This window comes from Podarcis filfolensis (genome assembly GCF_964270895.1).
Source record: "Podarcis filfolensis genome assembly, chromosome: 16".
Lineage (NCBI taxonomy): Eukaryota > Metazoa > Chordata > Lepidosauria > Squamata > Lacertidae > Podarcis > Podarcis filfolensis.
This window is the reverse complement of record NC_139620.1, coordinates 38,412,958-38,427,969: the sequence shown is the minus strand read 5'-3', so window position 1 is coordinate 38,427,969 and position 15,012 is coordinate 38,412,958. Positions and strand designations below refer to the sequence as shown.

General features: G+C 45.1%; 1 protein-coding gene and 2 long non-coding RNA genes across 3 annotated transcripts; 1 reads left to right on the top strand and 2 right to left on the bottom strand.

Annotated features, from left to right (window-relative positions):
* Positions 1-1,440: 1,440 nt before the first annotated feature.
* GPN3 (GPN-loop GTPase 3) lies at positions 1,441-11,993 on the bottom strand. Its single transcript, XM_083590571.1, has 8 exons — positions 11,853-11,993; positions 10,647-10,755; positions 8,070-8,237; positions 7,363-7,487; positions 5,859-5,974; positions 3,629-3,725; positions 2,882-3,010; positions 1,441-1,898 (listed from the first exon to the last, which is right to left on the bottom strand). The coding sequence occupies exons 1-8, from the start codon at positions 11,898-11,900 to the stop codon at positions 1,836-1,838; spliced, it is 855 nt and encodes a 284-aa protein (XP_083446697.1). The 5' UTR covers positions 11,901-11,993; the 3' UTR covers positions 1,441-1,835.
* LOC310751478 lies at positions 8,248-10,640 on the bottom strand. The gene is made up of 3 exons (XR_014542541.1): positions 10,044-10,640; positions 8,994-9,668; positions 8,248-8,620 (listed from the first exon to the last, which is right to left on the bottom strand). It is a non-coding gene; the product is annotated as an uncharacterized lncRNA (long non-coding RNA).
* Positions 11,994-12,043: 50 nt separating the features above from the next.
* On the top strand, positions 12,044-14,646 carry LOC310751499. The gene is made up of 2 exons (XR_014542566.1): positions 12,044-12,085; positions 14,161-14,646. It is a non-coding gene; the product is annotated as an uncharacterized lncRNA (long non-coding RNA).
* The last annotated feature ends 366 nt before the right edge of the window (positions 14,647-15,012 follow it).

Here is a 15,012-nt window from a genome sequence, read left to right as displayed (position 1 = left end):
TGCCTGCGCTGTAAGGTAGGGCACTGTTATTATTCCCCGCCCATCTATAAGTGAGGAAGGAGGTGCCTTGAGGTTGGCAAAGTGGGGCTTAAAGGTAAAGGTAGAGGGATCCCTGAGCATTCGGTCCAGTCGCAGATGACTCTGGGGTTGTGACGCTCATCTCACTCTATTGGCCGAGGGAGCCGGCGTACAGCTTCCGGGTCATGTGGCTAGCATGACTAAGCCGCTTCTGGCGAACCAGAGCAGTGCACGGAAACGCTGTTTACCTTCCCGCTGGAGTGGTACCTATTTATCTACTTGCACTTCATGCTTTCGAACTGCTAGGTTGGCAGGAGCAGGGACAGAGCGACAGGAGCTCACCCCGTCACGTGGATTCGAACCACCGACCTTCTGATCGGCAAGTCCTAGGTTCTGTGGTTTAACCCACAGTGCCACCCGTGTCCTGCCCTGTAAGGTAGGGCACTTTTATTATTCCCCACCTATCTATAAGTGGGGAAGGAGGTGCCTTGAGGTTGGAAAGTGGGGCTTACTGAAGGCCATTACAGCATTTCTGACGCAGCCCTTCCTGTTCCAGAGTCCAGCCTTAGATGCTACTTTACACTGACCTCTTTATTGACTTAACAATGCAGCCTTCTGGGTCTACTCAAAAGGAAGCCCCATGGAGTTCAATGGAACTTACGCCTAGCTAGGCGTGCACCAGATAGCCTAGGATGCAACAACATATTCCTGCTTCCCAGGCATGCAGAAGAAGCAAAAAGATAGTTAATGCAGGGACTGCTTCTGCTGGATTGTGGGAAATAATTTTTAGTGCAGGCATGGAAAGTCTGTGGTCCCCCAGATGTTGCTGGATTCCAACCCCCTGAGCCCCAGACAGGATGACCAATGGGCAGGAGATGATGGGAGTTGAAGTCCAACATCATCTGTATGGCAACAAGTTTCCTCCATCCCTGTTTTACTGGAGGCTAAGGAGAGGGACTCTTGAGAGTCCCATGGACTGCAAGAAGATCAAACGTATCCATTCTTAAGGAAATCAGCCCTGAGTGCTCACTGGAAGGACAGGGGCTCCAATACTTTGGCCACCTCATGAGAAGAGAAGACTCCCTGGGAAAGACCCTGATGTTGGGAAAGATGGAGGGCACAAGGAGAAGGGGACGACAGAGGATGAGATGGTTGGATGGTGTTCTTGAAGCTACCAGCATGAGTTTGATCAAACTGCGGGAGGCAGTGGAGGACAGAAGTGCCTGGTGTGCTCTGGTCCAGGGGGTCATGAAGAGTCGGACACGACTAAACGACAACAACAAGGAGAGGGAAAGTTCTGTCTCAGTTTTCAACATAGGCCATGGAGGGAATGACCTGAATACACATGAGAATTCTTTTGTTAAAAGCTGCTGTCCTTCACAAAGCACAGAAAGGCAGCAGGACCACAGCACTGCAGTTCAGTTCAGATTAAACACACTCCCAATTTATTTGTACATATTTGCTCCGGTTGCTTAAGTAAATACCACCATCAATGGTTACAAGGCTAAAATGAAAATGCTCCATCTTTTTTGTAGCTCAGAAAGCAACCAAGAAATGCAGAGAGTCAATAATTTATTTCTCACGATGCCCCTTCTTTGCCTAGTAACTTCTACAAATAATACAACTGTGTGAAGTGGCATTATATACACTTAATGTATTACACACACATACACATATTTAAACGCTTTGTGGTGGGGAGAAATGCCCCTACTTCAATTGCTGCCCGAGATTTATCAAGCAGTTTGTGGTTTTCAAAACACAATGCATAGAAAATCTGAAGAGTCCTTTTTCTTTTTACAAAATAACCCCTTAAATCTTCATTCGTCCACTTGATCTTGGAAGTATTCATCAAAAGCAGATGATTTATCTTCCTCATTTTCCTGTTGGGGGAAAAACACACACAAACCTTTAACATTTTGAGTAGTTCAAGACAGCAAAAGATACACACACTGTCAAAAAAAGGAAGAAACCCTGTTGTGATTTTTCCCCAGCACACACACACAAAATTTCTTATGGTCCATAATCCACAGTGAGGACACCAGAGTAAATATTTCTACCTGAAAATGGTGATAGGTTGTCTTTTCTTTTGTCTCTCTCACCATTTGACAAGATTTAAAGAAGATGGAGAACATGCTGAATGGACCCCAAAATAAGATGCAACACCCACAATTTGGGTCTGCCTTCTTTCATGGCAACCCTGTACATGCATAAAGGTAAAGGTACCCCTGCCCGTACGGGCCAGTCGTGTCCGACTCTAGGGTTGTGCGCTCATCTCACTTAAGAGGCCGGGGGCCAGCGCTGTCCGGAGACACTTTCGGGTCACGTGGCCAGCGTGACGAAGCTGCTCTGGCGAGCCAGCACCAGCGCAGCACACGGAAACGCCGTTTACCTTCCCACTATAAAGCGGTACCTATTTATCTACTTGCACTTAAGGGTGCTTTTGAACTGCTAGGTGGGCAGGAGCTGGGACCGAAAGACGGGAGCTCACCCCGCCGCGGGGATTCGAAACGCTGACCATGCGATCGGCAAGTCCTAGGCACTGAGGTTTTACCCACAGCGCCACCCGCGTCTCTGGGAATAAACTCCACTGAACAAAATGGCACTTCATGCATGAGACTATGCTTTTTAGGGGGCAAATTCAGGGTTATTCTGGTTAACACTCCCGCAACCGAACAGCAGCTAACACTTTTCAGGCTGAGGTCTACCTTGACACAAAGGTCACCCCTCCTGGGCGTGGCCAGTACTGGAGGGAGGTCATATCAATGGCTGCTAGCCACAATGGTTAAGGGCAGATTTGTGGCCTTAATGTTCAAGGCTGGCTGAAGCCTAACTAACGTTGCAGGAGGACCTTGGAACTTTTTACCTTTGGCTCTTTGAACTCCAGATCCTCCCCATATTGAATGGAGAAGTCTATGTGCTGCAGTACAATATTAATGCTTTCCTCATCGGAGCGATCAAATGGCAAAAAACGGACCATGCTGTAGTCATCAATCTAAAAAAGAGGTAATAAACAGATGTGGAGAAAGTGAGTGGCAACGGCTTCAAGCAGCAACAGTTAACAAGCAAAACACTTAGCCCCCAGAGTGCTTTACAAGTGGAAGAGGCAACTAATGCTGATGCAGTCTGCTTTAATAGACAATGGGCCGACAACTGTATTGTGAATCAAGCCAGTTTATGAGTGACCCTTGTGTTTGCATGTCCACCTTTTTCTCTCCTCCCTTTGCACCACACCTGGATCTGGTGCAGAAGTCTCCAATTAGCCACGGTTTCCTGTTTCATCAAAACCAGGACACTGTGGTTACTGGCTATGCAACAATACCAGATCTCAAATCAACTGCAAGCCACAGTTTATGATCCTGGCTTGTTCTGAAGCTGGGAGTTAACCACAGTTTCTTGGTGTGGATGAAACAGGAAAATTGTGAAACAGGAATCTTCCATTGTAGCTGTGGCTTAAATTAAAGCCAGAGATGCAAAGGAAGAACTAGAAAAAACAAAAACTAGAAGCTACTGCATTGGGCTATTGCAGGTGGCAATTTTAAGGTATCAACTGCAGAGCTATAACTGTACTGTACTAATCTCCACTGCTGGATCTTAAAACACATCAACTTACCAACCCACAGATAGCCTGAGTTAGCTTCTTAAACCGTTTGCTTTTGAGCAAATCTGTAGAATCTTCCAGTGTAGAATACATGTCAGGGTCCAGATACCTGGAAGGTGTTGGTTGAAAAGTTAAAAAACACAGCAGTTTGAGAAGATCTTCATACTAACTGTCCATTAGCTGCACCTTATACTAGTTACTCCCCACCCCAAAATTTCTATGTGTGTTCCCTGACACAGGGAAAGAAGTCGATGAGGAGCTTTTGGTAGATCTCTGGGTGCTTTGCAGTTTATCAGCAAGCGTTTACAACTCCCAGCAGCTAACAGAACAACTTTCCCCACCTAAATCAGGCAGCTGAAATGAGGAGTGCTAGTCAAGAGTGGATTTGTGTGAATGTGTGTGAGATGGAACTGCGAGCTCAGCTCAGTTCTGATACCACAAGCAACCTGCTTGGATTCTAACTGTACATCTTTGACAAATGACTCTGCTTCAGCAGATCTTGGCGTTCTAGTAAACAAACAAACAAACATGTAAGTAGATCCCAGAAGTTCGCCCCTGCCCTAAGCGGCAATCCAGGGCCGTTTCCCCTCACAAATAATTGTGCACAGGATCAGGTACACAAACCACTGCAAGCTGTCACAGAGCTAAGAACCCAACCCTGGAGGTTTGGTGAGTGGCACCAGATGTCAACCTCCACCACATGTATGAAGGTGTTCTGTATCTCCAGGTGGCTAACTTGTTGCCCTCTGGATGCCGTTGGACTCCAGCTCCCATCATTCCCAACCACTGGCTATGTTAGCTGGAGTTAGTCCAACTACCGTATTTTTCGCTCTATAAGACACACTTTTTCCCTCCTAAAAAGTAAGGGGAAATGTGTGTGCGTCTTATGGAGCGAATGCAGGCTGCACAGCTATCCCAGAAGCCAGAACAGCGAGAGGGATTGCTGCGCAGCGCTCCCTCTCGCTGTTCTAGCTTCTGGCTTAGCCCCTCAGTCCCTTCCCCCACCTCCCGGAAAAGCCCCCAAGAGCTCTGCTCAGCGCTCCCTTTAAAGAATATTTTTTTTCTTGCATTCCCCCTCTAAAAACTAGGTGTGTCTTATGGTCAGGTACGTCTTATGGAGTGAAAAATACGGTACATCTGAAGGGCAAGAAATTAGCCCTTTCTGCTCTTCCGAGACTTTTTTTTTTTAATTCATTTTTATTTTGGGGTGGGGAACATCTTCACCCCTCCCTTCCATTAATGCAGTTTCCTCCGTTCATTGGAAGCTGAACTCAAGTCTTCTAGTGTGGCTGGACAGTTCTGGAAGGTGGAGCTGATGGGAGTTGGTAGTGACAGGTTAGGAATATGCTGTCATATGCTAAGACAGGCTCATTGGTGCATTTAGCTTAGCACTGTCTACACTGACTGGCAGTGTCTGTCTAGGGTTTCAGGCAGGGGCCATTCCCAGCCTGACTGGGAGATGCCGAGAACTGAACTTGCTCAGGACTGGAAACTGCCACTCAGTCCCTTCCTTCCCAGATAGGTCTCAATTATATAAGCTTTGCTATGTACAAAGAAGGATGGGAATTACCATATTTTTCCATCTATAAGATGCCCCCAATTTTTGGGGACTCCGACTTAAGAAAATGGGGGAGATGGACCCCCTTTATAAGACACCCCCAAATTTTGGACGTTATTTTTAAGAAAAAAACCTAGTCTTATACACGGAAAAATACAGTACTTTTTTCTCCTTCTCATCTCATTCCTTTTGCCTTTTTATTATTGCATCGCTTAACCATTAATTTTTTTCCAGTTAAGAGTCACCTTAAACACTTAGCTTTTCTGCCAAACATGTGATAAATAGGGCAGCCTGAGTCTCATGCCAGGATTTCATCCAGAGCATGATGAGGGAGGCTTTGAGATTGTGGCAGAATTGAACGTGCTGCTGCCACCTACAAACGGAGTCTTCTGTATTTGGTGGGTGGTTGTCTCTGTGGTATTCTGGGTCTGCTAGTTGTTACTGTGTTCCCCATATCTTATTTGTTTCATCTTATATTACTATTTAAGAGGATATTTTACATAACTGATATGTATGCTGCTGTATTTTGGTATTTGACTTTTATTTCCGACATTTTTAGGATGTTACAAACCACTGAGAGATTTTCTTTGAAATATGAGGCAGTGTGTAATTTACATAAATAATAAAACATGAGATCTAGCCCCACAGCATTGAGGCAAAAGGGCCGCATTTCCACATGCTTACTTTTCAATTTCTGCTTTGGCTTTCTTGCTCAGCAAGTCCATCTTTGTCATGACATTGACTTGGGGAATCTCTAACGATATCATTGCACTCAGGGCAGCCATGGCTCCGGAAATAAACTAGCAAGAGGGAAACACACAAAAATGAACGGAATTTGAGAAGAGATGTGAAGGTGCCCCGTTCCGAAAATGCCACCTGTTTAACTGCTGCTGCAGGGATGTCTCAGGCCAGCCATTCAGCTGGCCATCTTTAGGTGGCATCTGGAGGTCGCAAGGGATAGATGAAGTCAGGGATATTGTAGAGCTGGAAAGGGTGAAGAAGAGGGCAAGCAGAAAGATCAAGGGGGTGGAGCAACTCCCCTGTGAGGAAAGCTTACAAAAATTGGGTCTTTGCAGTTTAGAGAACAGATGATGATGTCATTATTTGTACCCTGCCCATCCGACTTATGCATGATGTGGAGAAAGCTGATAGAGAAAAGTTCCACACTTTCCCATAATACCAGAACCAAATGAAGCTCAATGCTGGAATATTTAGGAGACACAAAAGAAGGCAATTGTTCACACATAGTTACACTAAGGCATTCACTCCCCAAAAGTGGAAGTGATGTCTATCAGCTTTAAAATGGGGTTAGGCAAATTCATGGAAGATAAGGCTATGTACTACTTCCAATATCAGAGGTGGGATAGCTCAGTTGGTTAGAACAGGGGTAGGCAACCTAAGGCCCATGGGCTGGATACGGCCCAATTGCCTTCTCAATCCAGCCCGCAGACAGTCCGGGAATCAGTGTTTTTTTGTACATGAACAGAATGTGTCCTTTTATTTAAAATGCATCTCTGGGTTATTTGTGGGGCACAGGATTTTGTTCATATTTTTTTTCAAAGTATAGTCCGGCCCACCACATGGTCTGAGGGACGGTGGACTGGCCCACGGCTGAAAAAGGATGCTGACCCCTGGGTTAGAGTGTGGTGCTGATAACACCAAGGCTGCAGGTTCAATCCCTGTTTGGGCAGCTGCATATTCCCAGGGGTTGGGCTAGATGATTCTCAGGATCCCCCCTTCCAACTCTATGATTCTTGTTGCTGGGAATCACATATGGAGAAGAGGGTTGCTGCACCCAGGTCCCGCTCGCCAGTTTCCTTCCCATAGGCATCTGGTGGGTTACTGGGGGGAAAGGATAGGACTTGGGGCAAAACCAGTTGCAGTGCTCTTATTTATGTTCTCATCAACTGGTGTCCGAATGGTGCAGCGAGACTTTTTGTAGCACTAGTCCAGGGGTGGGGGGGGGGGGGAGATTAGGGCTCCACTTGAACCAGCGCAAAGTCTTCCACTGTCCCGAAATCCAGTTGCTACAGCAATACAAGAAAGTAAGCAGCCAGATGGTTAAGACAGCAGGTTAATTTGCCTCAAGAGTCATATTTAGATGCCAAATTGTGTTAAGACCCTAAAAAGAAAAAAGGGGGGTGTCTAGATTTGTCACTTGTTGGGGGTGGGCAGAATTATAAGTTACCTTGAAGGATTCCACCATAAACTGAGAATCAACGAGAAAAACGCCACAGACGCGGAACTCCCACTGCTGAAGCTGTTCGACAAGCTGCTTCATCACTGGCAGGTGTGTGTAGAGCTCAATCTGACCTGAGGAAGGGGTCACAACTTTTAAGAAATGTATTCGTTTCATCGACTTGCACCCTGCCCTTCCATAAAAGGTTCAAGGTAGCTAAACTTCTTCATTTTTTAAACAGCCAACCTATTTGAGACCAATAAAAACAACAATATATAATTAAGAACTGAAAACAGAAATAGACAAAAATGGCAGTGGTTTAAAGACAAAAGCGAAAGCAAGTGGGGCCCAGACTCAGAGCAACAGGCATGATTTTTATACTTATAGAGCAGGTGACATTCTAGCCACAAAAAAAGCCAAATTCGGTTTCTAAAGCCCCTACACCCACCGCCACACCAGATCTTTTTCTGTTCAGGCAAGCAAGAAGAATGATCACAATTCAAGGCCAGATTCCAGCCAGGTAAAAGCACCTAAGGAGGGTGCAGAACAGAGCTGAGGGAGGGGTTGTGCTGGTGGAAGGAGGCAGGTCCTGGAGGGGCTCCCAAGGGCTCTCCTGCAAAGCAGTGGTCCCTCCCCCACAGTGTGTGCACTAGGGCTCCCCCCACAACTGTACTAAGCTTTTGTTTCCCTTTGTTATTTTAAAATTCTTTGCTCACCTGGGCAATCAAAGAGTATATAATCGTCTTCCACGTGGCCAAGACATCCTTCCAGCCAGTCAAAGTTACTTGCAAAGTATTCCATACAAAATACTAAGCCACCATTGGGGCCAAACCTTAGAGAATCGTCTTCCATGACATCGTCCACTTCAATTAATTCCCGGATATCTGAAACAAAAACAAAAAAGGGAGGGGGAACACAACAGTTTTGCTTGATTTCTCTCTTGTGTGTGTGCATTATATATTTTTACATCCTGCCTTTTCCCTGGACCAGAACTCAAGGTGGCTTACAAATAAAAATACAAAAGGCAGGGGCAGGAAAAGGAGGAGGGGGCAGGAGGAGCCTCATGTCTGTAGTAAATGACTTGGGAGAAGGGTTTCTCTGTGCATGACAGTTTTAGTCAGCTGGTGACTGGAGAAGAGAAAGGAGGAATGGGAAAGGGAAATTGGAAGTGGGTGAAGGAAAATGTGGCATTTGGCAGAACGAGGGGGCATGTGGGAGGAAGGGGTGTGTGTATGTGTGTATGTTAGAGAGAGTGTGTTTTAAGGCTCTGTAGATGGATTATGGTGCTGGAGAAGACTCTTGAGAGTCCCATGGACTGCAAGAAGATCAAATGCATCCATTCTTAATGAAATCAGCCCTGAGTGCTCACTGGAAGGACAGATTGTGAAGCTGAGGCTCCAATACTTTGGCCACCTCATGAGAAGAGAAGACTCCCTGGAGAAGACACTGATGCTGGGAAAGATGGAGGGCACAAGGAGAAGGGGGCGACAGAGGATGAGATGGTTGGATAGTGTTTTCGAGGTTACCAGCATGAGTTTGACTAAACTGCGGGAGGTAGTGGAGGACAGAGGTGCCTGGCGTGCTCTGGTCCATGGGGTCACGAAGAGTCGGACACGACTAAACGACTAAACAACAACAACAACAAGATGGAGAAGAAAGCTGAAGAGAAGGAATTGGGGAGGAGGCAAGTGGAAGTGGATGGGGTTAAGGGGGCATTTGGAGTGCTGTGAAGAAGCAACAAGGGGGCATTAGGAGAAATGAAGAAGAATATGTCAGTGTCCATCCCTTCTGGTTGTTGTTGTTGTTGTTTTTGTTGTTAACAACAACAACAACAACAACAATTTTATTATTTCTACACAGCTTACAACAGATCTAAAATATAATAAAAACATCAATCCTTAAAAACTTCCCTAAACAGGGCTGCCTTCAGATGTCTTCTAAAAGTCAGATAGTTGTTTATTTCCTTGACATCTGAAGGGAGGGCGTTCCACAGGGAGGGCACCACTACCAAGAAGTCCCTCTGCCTGGTTCCCTGTAACTTTGCTTCTCGCAGTGAGGGAACCAGCAAAGACCCTCAGAGGATGACCTCAATGTCCAACTGCACTAAACCTCCCCCTGCCATTTCTCAGCTGCCTCCTATGAGAGAGATAAAGGATATGGGGCCCTCAAATATTCCTTAGTACGTTCACACAACGTATTTTACTCCTGATACCATGTGTTATCTTCAACATGCAGTTCCAGATTCAATGAAGTGATTTAGCAGAGATATTTCATTAACAACCAAACACCTAAACATGTACATCAACTGAATTTAACTTCTAACTAAACAAGGGGACGCGGGTGGCGCTGTGGGTAAAACCTCAGTGCCTAGGACTTGCCGATCGTATGGTCGGCGGTTCGAATCCCCGTGGTGGGGTGAGCTCCCATCTTTCGGTCCCAGCTCCTGCCCACCTAGCAGTTCGAAAGCACCCCTAAGTGCAAGTAGATAAATAGGTACCGCTTTATAGCGGGAAGGTAAACGGCGTTTCCGTGTGCTGTGCTGGTGCTGGCTCGCCAGAGCAGCTTCGTCACACTGGCCACGTGACCCGGAAGTGTCTTCGGACAGCGCTGGCCCCCGGCCTCTTAAGTGAGATGGACGCACAACCCTAGAGTCGGACACGACTGGCCTGCACGGGCAGGGGTACCTTTACCTTTACCTTAAACAAGCTAACTGACAGGCTTGCACTAAAGACTCTATTCATCTTAAATATACAATAACATGTATCACCAAGGGGGGAGGGTGCAAAAGAGGCCACAGAATAGGAGAATTAGCAGCATGGAAATGGTAGTGGTCTGTGTACAAGTGGGAATTGAGATAAGGAAGCAGCAGGAGGGAGAAATATGGGGCTGAAGGTGAAAATGGGGGTGAGCAAAGGGGAGTTGTGAAAAAAAGGAGGCATGGAGGTGAAGATGAAAGCGAGAGTATTAGAACGGCTGTAGAATAAGAGGGGGTGGTGGCTTCATAATTGGGCAGAAAAAGTGAAAAGGGTGCTCAGTAGCTGCAACATGTGGAAGGTGGAAGATTCCAGAGATTCCCAGGTGAGTGGTCTGTGTGCAGGGAGGGGCATTGCAGAAAATACCAGTTTTGGGGGAACTTGAGTGGGAGGCTGCTACTGCACTCATCCTGTGAGAACAAAATTCAGCAAGCCTCTTCTTATCATAGAACCATTAGTTCAACCCCCTGCAATGCAGGAATCTCAACTAAAGCATCCATGACCTGCTGCATCCCTACATGCTTCAAGCCTTGGCCTTACCTGCCATGACATCATAGTCAAAGTGTTCTGCAGCAGGATCAAGGTTCACTACCTGGACCGAGCGATTCAGTTCTTCGCAGTGTTGGACGATGGTGGAACAGTAAGTGCTCTGGAATTTAAAAAATCCAGAGCATTAACAAACTAGCAAAAGTCACCAGGAGAGTTTCTATCAGTGGGCAGGAATCCAACATCTGAGGAGAAGAGATAATTGAGACATCTCTGCCGACAGTCTCCTTTGGAACATGGGGAAGTCATTTGCTTTCCATTGAATAACATTGAGCACAATCTATCTGGGTCCCTATTAGGCATGATCAGGCGGTTTTACAGGAATTTTGTTTAAATTTTATGAAAACCACCACGGTTATTAATTTTCCAGAGAAAATGGGTATTCTGAAATGCTCTGAAGGAACAGCTGCCTCTACATCAGAATGTCCATGTGACAAGATCATCCAAGGCCTCATCTGTGTGTCTCTACCATGTGAGGCCAGATGGGTGAGAACTGTGGAGAAGACTTCCTCAGTGCTGCCACCCCATTTACGGAATTCTTTCCACCAGTTTGGATTGCCTTTGGTTATCTTTTTAACACCAAGTTTGGACTTTAAAAGAAAAGATTCTAGGCATTATTATTTTTTCTAGGCAATGATATCCCTGCCAGTTTCCCCCTTTCATTCAGTTTTATCCCTTTAAATTTTTGCTGCTCTTTGCGCTGCACTGTTGCTTTCTTTATTTTTACCGCCAACCCCAGCCAATGAGAGTTCTGGTCCAAAACATCTGAAGAGCAGCAGCAGGAATAAGCAGCACTTAAAAACCAAAGTATGCTAAGAAGCTTGTACTATGGTAAAATCGATTGAAAGTGGTTTTCGTCTGCCATCAATAGTGTACATGCAACTTTTTGGAACGGTGACTTTATTAGACTGGGCGAGCCAACACCGACTTTATTTGCCAAGCTTTGCATTCCCTTTTTGACGACTGTTTTGTTAGCTTCAATATTGTTAATTTAATTGATAATTCAAAAATCGATTAACGAGGGGTAAAACCCCTTAAAGAGACAGAAAAGGAAGAATAGGCTTTTAAGAACATCGGCTATAAACTGCGTTGCTGTGCGTAGTAAGGACGGCAATTTTGGGAAGCTGGAGAGGATAATCTAATGCAGAGCCCCTTTGCAGGGCTCGAGTCTAGGCCAAAGTCTCCTCGGCCCGCACTCACCTTCCCGCTCCCCGCGGGACCCATCACCAGCTGCGCATAGCGAGGCATCTCGGCCTCCTGTCGAGCGCAGCTCCCGGAAAAGACCGAGCGCCACTACTTTGGCCCAACGGGCCATCCGTAGCGCGCACGCGCTTCAACTTCCTATCCGGCTCTATGGTCTGCACGTCACATCCGCAACTACGGCAAGCCCAAGGGCCCAACCACAGAAAGTCAAACTTGGAGCCTTTCAGCAGGTTTAGTAACTGTTTGAAGAGTCGGCAGAATCCGATCTCTCTTCTGGAGTGTTGAAGAGGGGGCTGGGCTGGGTTTTATTTCATGCCTTGGCCCCGGAGGGTTGAAAATGTGGGGGTTTGGGGGGGTTTTTTTGCAAATGAGGCTCCAGTCCTTAAAAGGGCTTTCTGATTCAGTAAAAAATATTTTTTATTATTTATTTTGGACTCTGCCTTTCTGTGATAAAAGCAAACTTATGATGGTTTTAGAAACACACACACACGTATCTTTAAAAAAATGTCCTGTAAAGCCCCACAGAGCTCACCTGCACTTGCTCTAGGGTCAGGGTGCATCATAGGATTGCTATATTGGGCTGCAATTCTGCATCCACTTACCTGGAACTAAGTTTCATTGAATTGAATTAAATACAATACATATGTATGAAAGTGTTCATCAGGGCATATACAGAGCACACAAATCCAAATGCCACAGGGTTAAATGAATCCATAGGTCTTCTAAGGTGCCCGCAATTATTTTTTAAAAAACAAAATTATTTATTTTACATATCTTCCTGATCGTGATAAAACCTTGCAAGTGGCTTGCAAGAAATATTAACATTATTGGTAAAAAAAAAATTGGTTAAAAACCTTTAACATAATTAAACCCTATAAAATTATATATATATAGGTGCAGAATAAAAAAAAATGTCTGCAACAGTGCAGATACAGTATTTTCATTTTTGAGGTTAGTAAGTAATAGGAACTACAAGGAAGGCTCAAGCAGTATGTGGACCGAGAGCTCCCAGAAGTGCAAGCTGGATTTAGAAGAGGCAGAGGAACCAGAGACCAAATTGCAAACATGCGCTGGATTATGGAGAAAGCCAGAGAGTTCCAGAAAGACATCTACTTCTGCTTCATTGACTATGCAAAAGCCTTTGACTGTGTTGACCACAGCAAACTATGGCAAGTTCTTAAAGAAATGGGAGTGCCTGATCACCTCATCTGTCTCCTGAGAAATCTCTATGTGGGACAAGAAGCTACAGTTAGAACTGGATATGGAACAACTGATTGGTTCAAAATTGGGAAAGGAGTACGACAAGGCTGTATATTGTCTCCCTGCTTATTTAACTTATATGCAGAATTCATCATGCGAAAGGCTGGGCTGGATGAATCCCTAGCCGGAATTAAGATTGCTGGAAGAAATATCAACAACCTCAGATATGCAGATGACACAACCTTGATGGCAGAAAGTGAGGAGGAATTAAAGAACCTTTTATTGAGGGTAAAAGAGGAGAGCGCAAAATATGGTCTGAAGCTCAACATCAAAAAACGAAGATCATGGCCACTGGTCCCATCACCTCCTGGCAAATAGAAGGAGAAGAAATGGAGGCAGTGAGAGATTTTACTTTCTTGGGTTCCATGATCACTGCAGATGGTGACAGCAGCCACGAAATTAAGAGATGCCTGCTTCTTGGGAGGAAAGCAATGACCAACCTAGACAGCATCTTAAAAAGTAGAGACATCACCTTGCCAACAAAGGTCCGTATAGTAAAAGCTATGGTTTTCCCAGTAGTGATGTATGGAAGTGAGAGCTGGACCATAAAGAAGGCTGATCGTCGAATAATTGATGCTTTTGAATTATGGTGCTGGAGGAGACTCTTGAGAGTCCCATGGACTGCAAGAAGATCAAACCTATCCATTCTTAAGGAAATCAGCCCTGAGTGCTCACTGGAAGGACTGAGGCTCCAATACTTTGGCCACCTCATGAGAAGAGAAGACTCCCTGGAAAAGACCCTGATGTTGGGAAAGATGGAGGGCACAAGGAGAAGGGGACGACAGAGGACGAGATGGTTGGATAGTGTCTTCGAAGCTACAAACATGAGTCTGACTAAACTGCGGGAGGCAGTGGAAGACAGAAGTGCCTGGCGTGCTCTGGTCCATGGGGTCACGAAGAGTCGGACACGACTAAACGACTAAACAACAACAACAACAAGTAATAGGAAAGCAGTACATCAAGTAAGCAATGGAACAAATAATAATTTACTGCCCCACAATAGACCCCCCCATAAAATAAAATTATTTTTTGTTTTGTTTGTTAGCAACCTACCCAACAGTGCACCTGCCAGAACAACATTTTCAGCAAAACTCTTGGTTACAAGTGGGAGACAAAGAAGACAAGGCCAGAAGATAATGGGGGTGTTGTGTCCGTTATCCTTATTGGGAAACGGCCCAAAGTCACCATCAGATCAAAAGTGTCCAGATCAATAGAAGACAATATATCTGGCAGATGGAGCCCTACACAGATGCAGAGTGGAGTCCCTAAGATGGTTGGGTGGCATTTTGTAGGCCTCCTTCTGGCAAAAGACAGGGCAGGGCAGGGGACAGAGAGAGATCTGAAAATTGTTAACATTATTTTGCCTCAAAAGATCTCATGGAATTTTGGGTTTTCCCATTCCTTAGGATATATGATCTACTCTGTGTAACTCCACGTGTCAAGAAGAAAAAGAACTGGAAAAGAATGGAATAAAAATTAATATTTTTAATGGATTTTGAATAAATGCACAATAAATTGTTACTGTTTTGAATTTAATTGTCTTATTGTCTTCCATTGATCAGCACACTTTTGATCAGAAGGTTATTTCGGGCTGATCTAGTGCAAAAATAATGAGGATCCGTGTTTTTTAACCATGTTTTTGTACCACTGCAGCCCCACGAAACAGTGGATGCATGATTTTTTTGATGCTGCCTACAGACGAAGACATGGTCTACAGTATCATGGCAGTTTTATTTAATTTGAATGAAAAAATCGTATGAATTCATGAGGATCCGTTTAAAATCAGTTGGATCCGCCTTTTACTCGTTTTCAACCGATAATACAGCTCTCTGCAACATAAAACATTTTAACCAAAGATAATGAAAGTTCATTTCAACATAGGACATTTTAACCACAG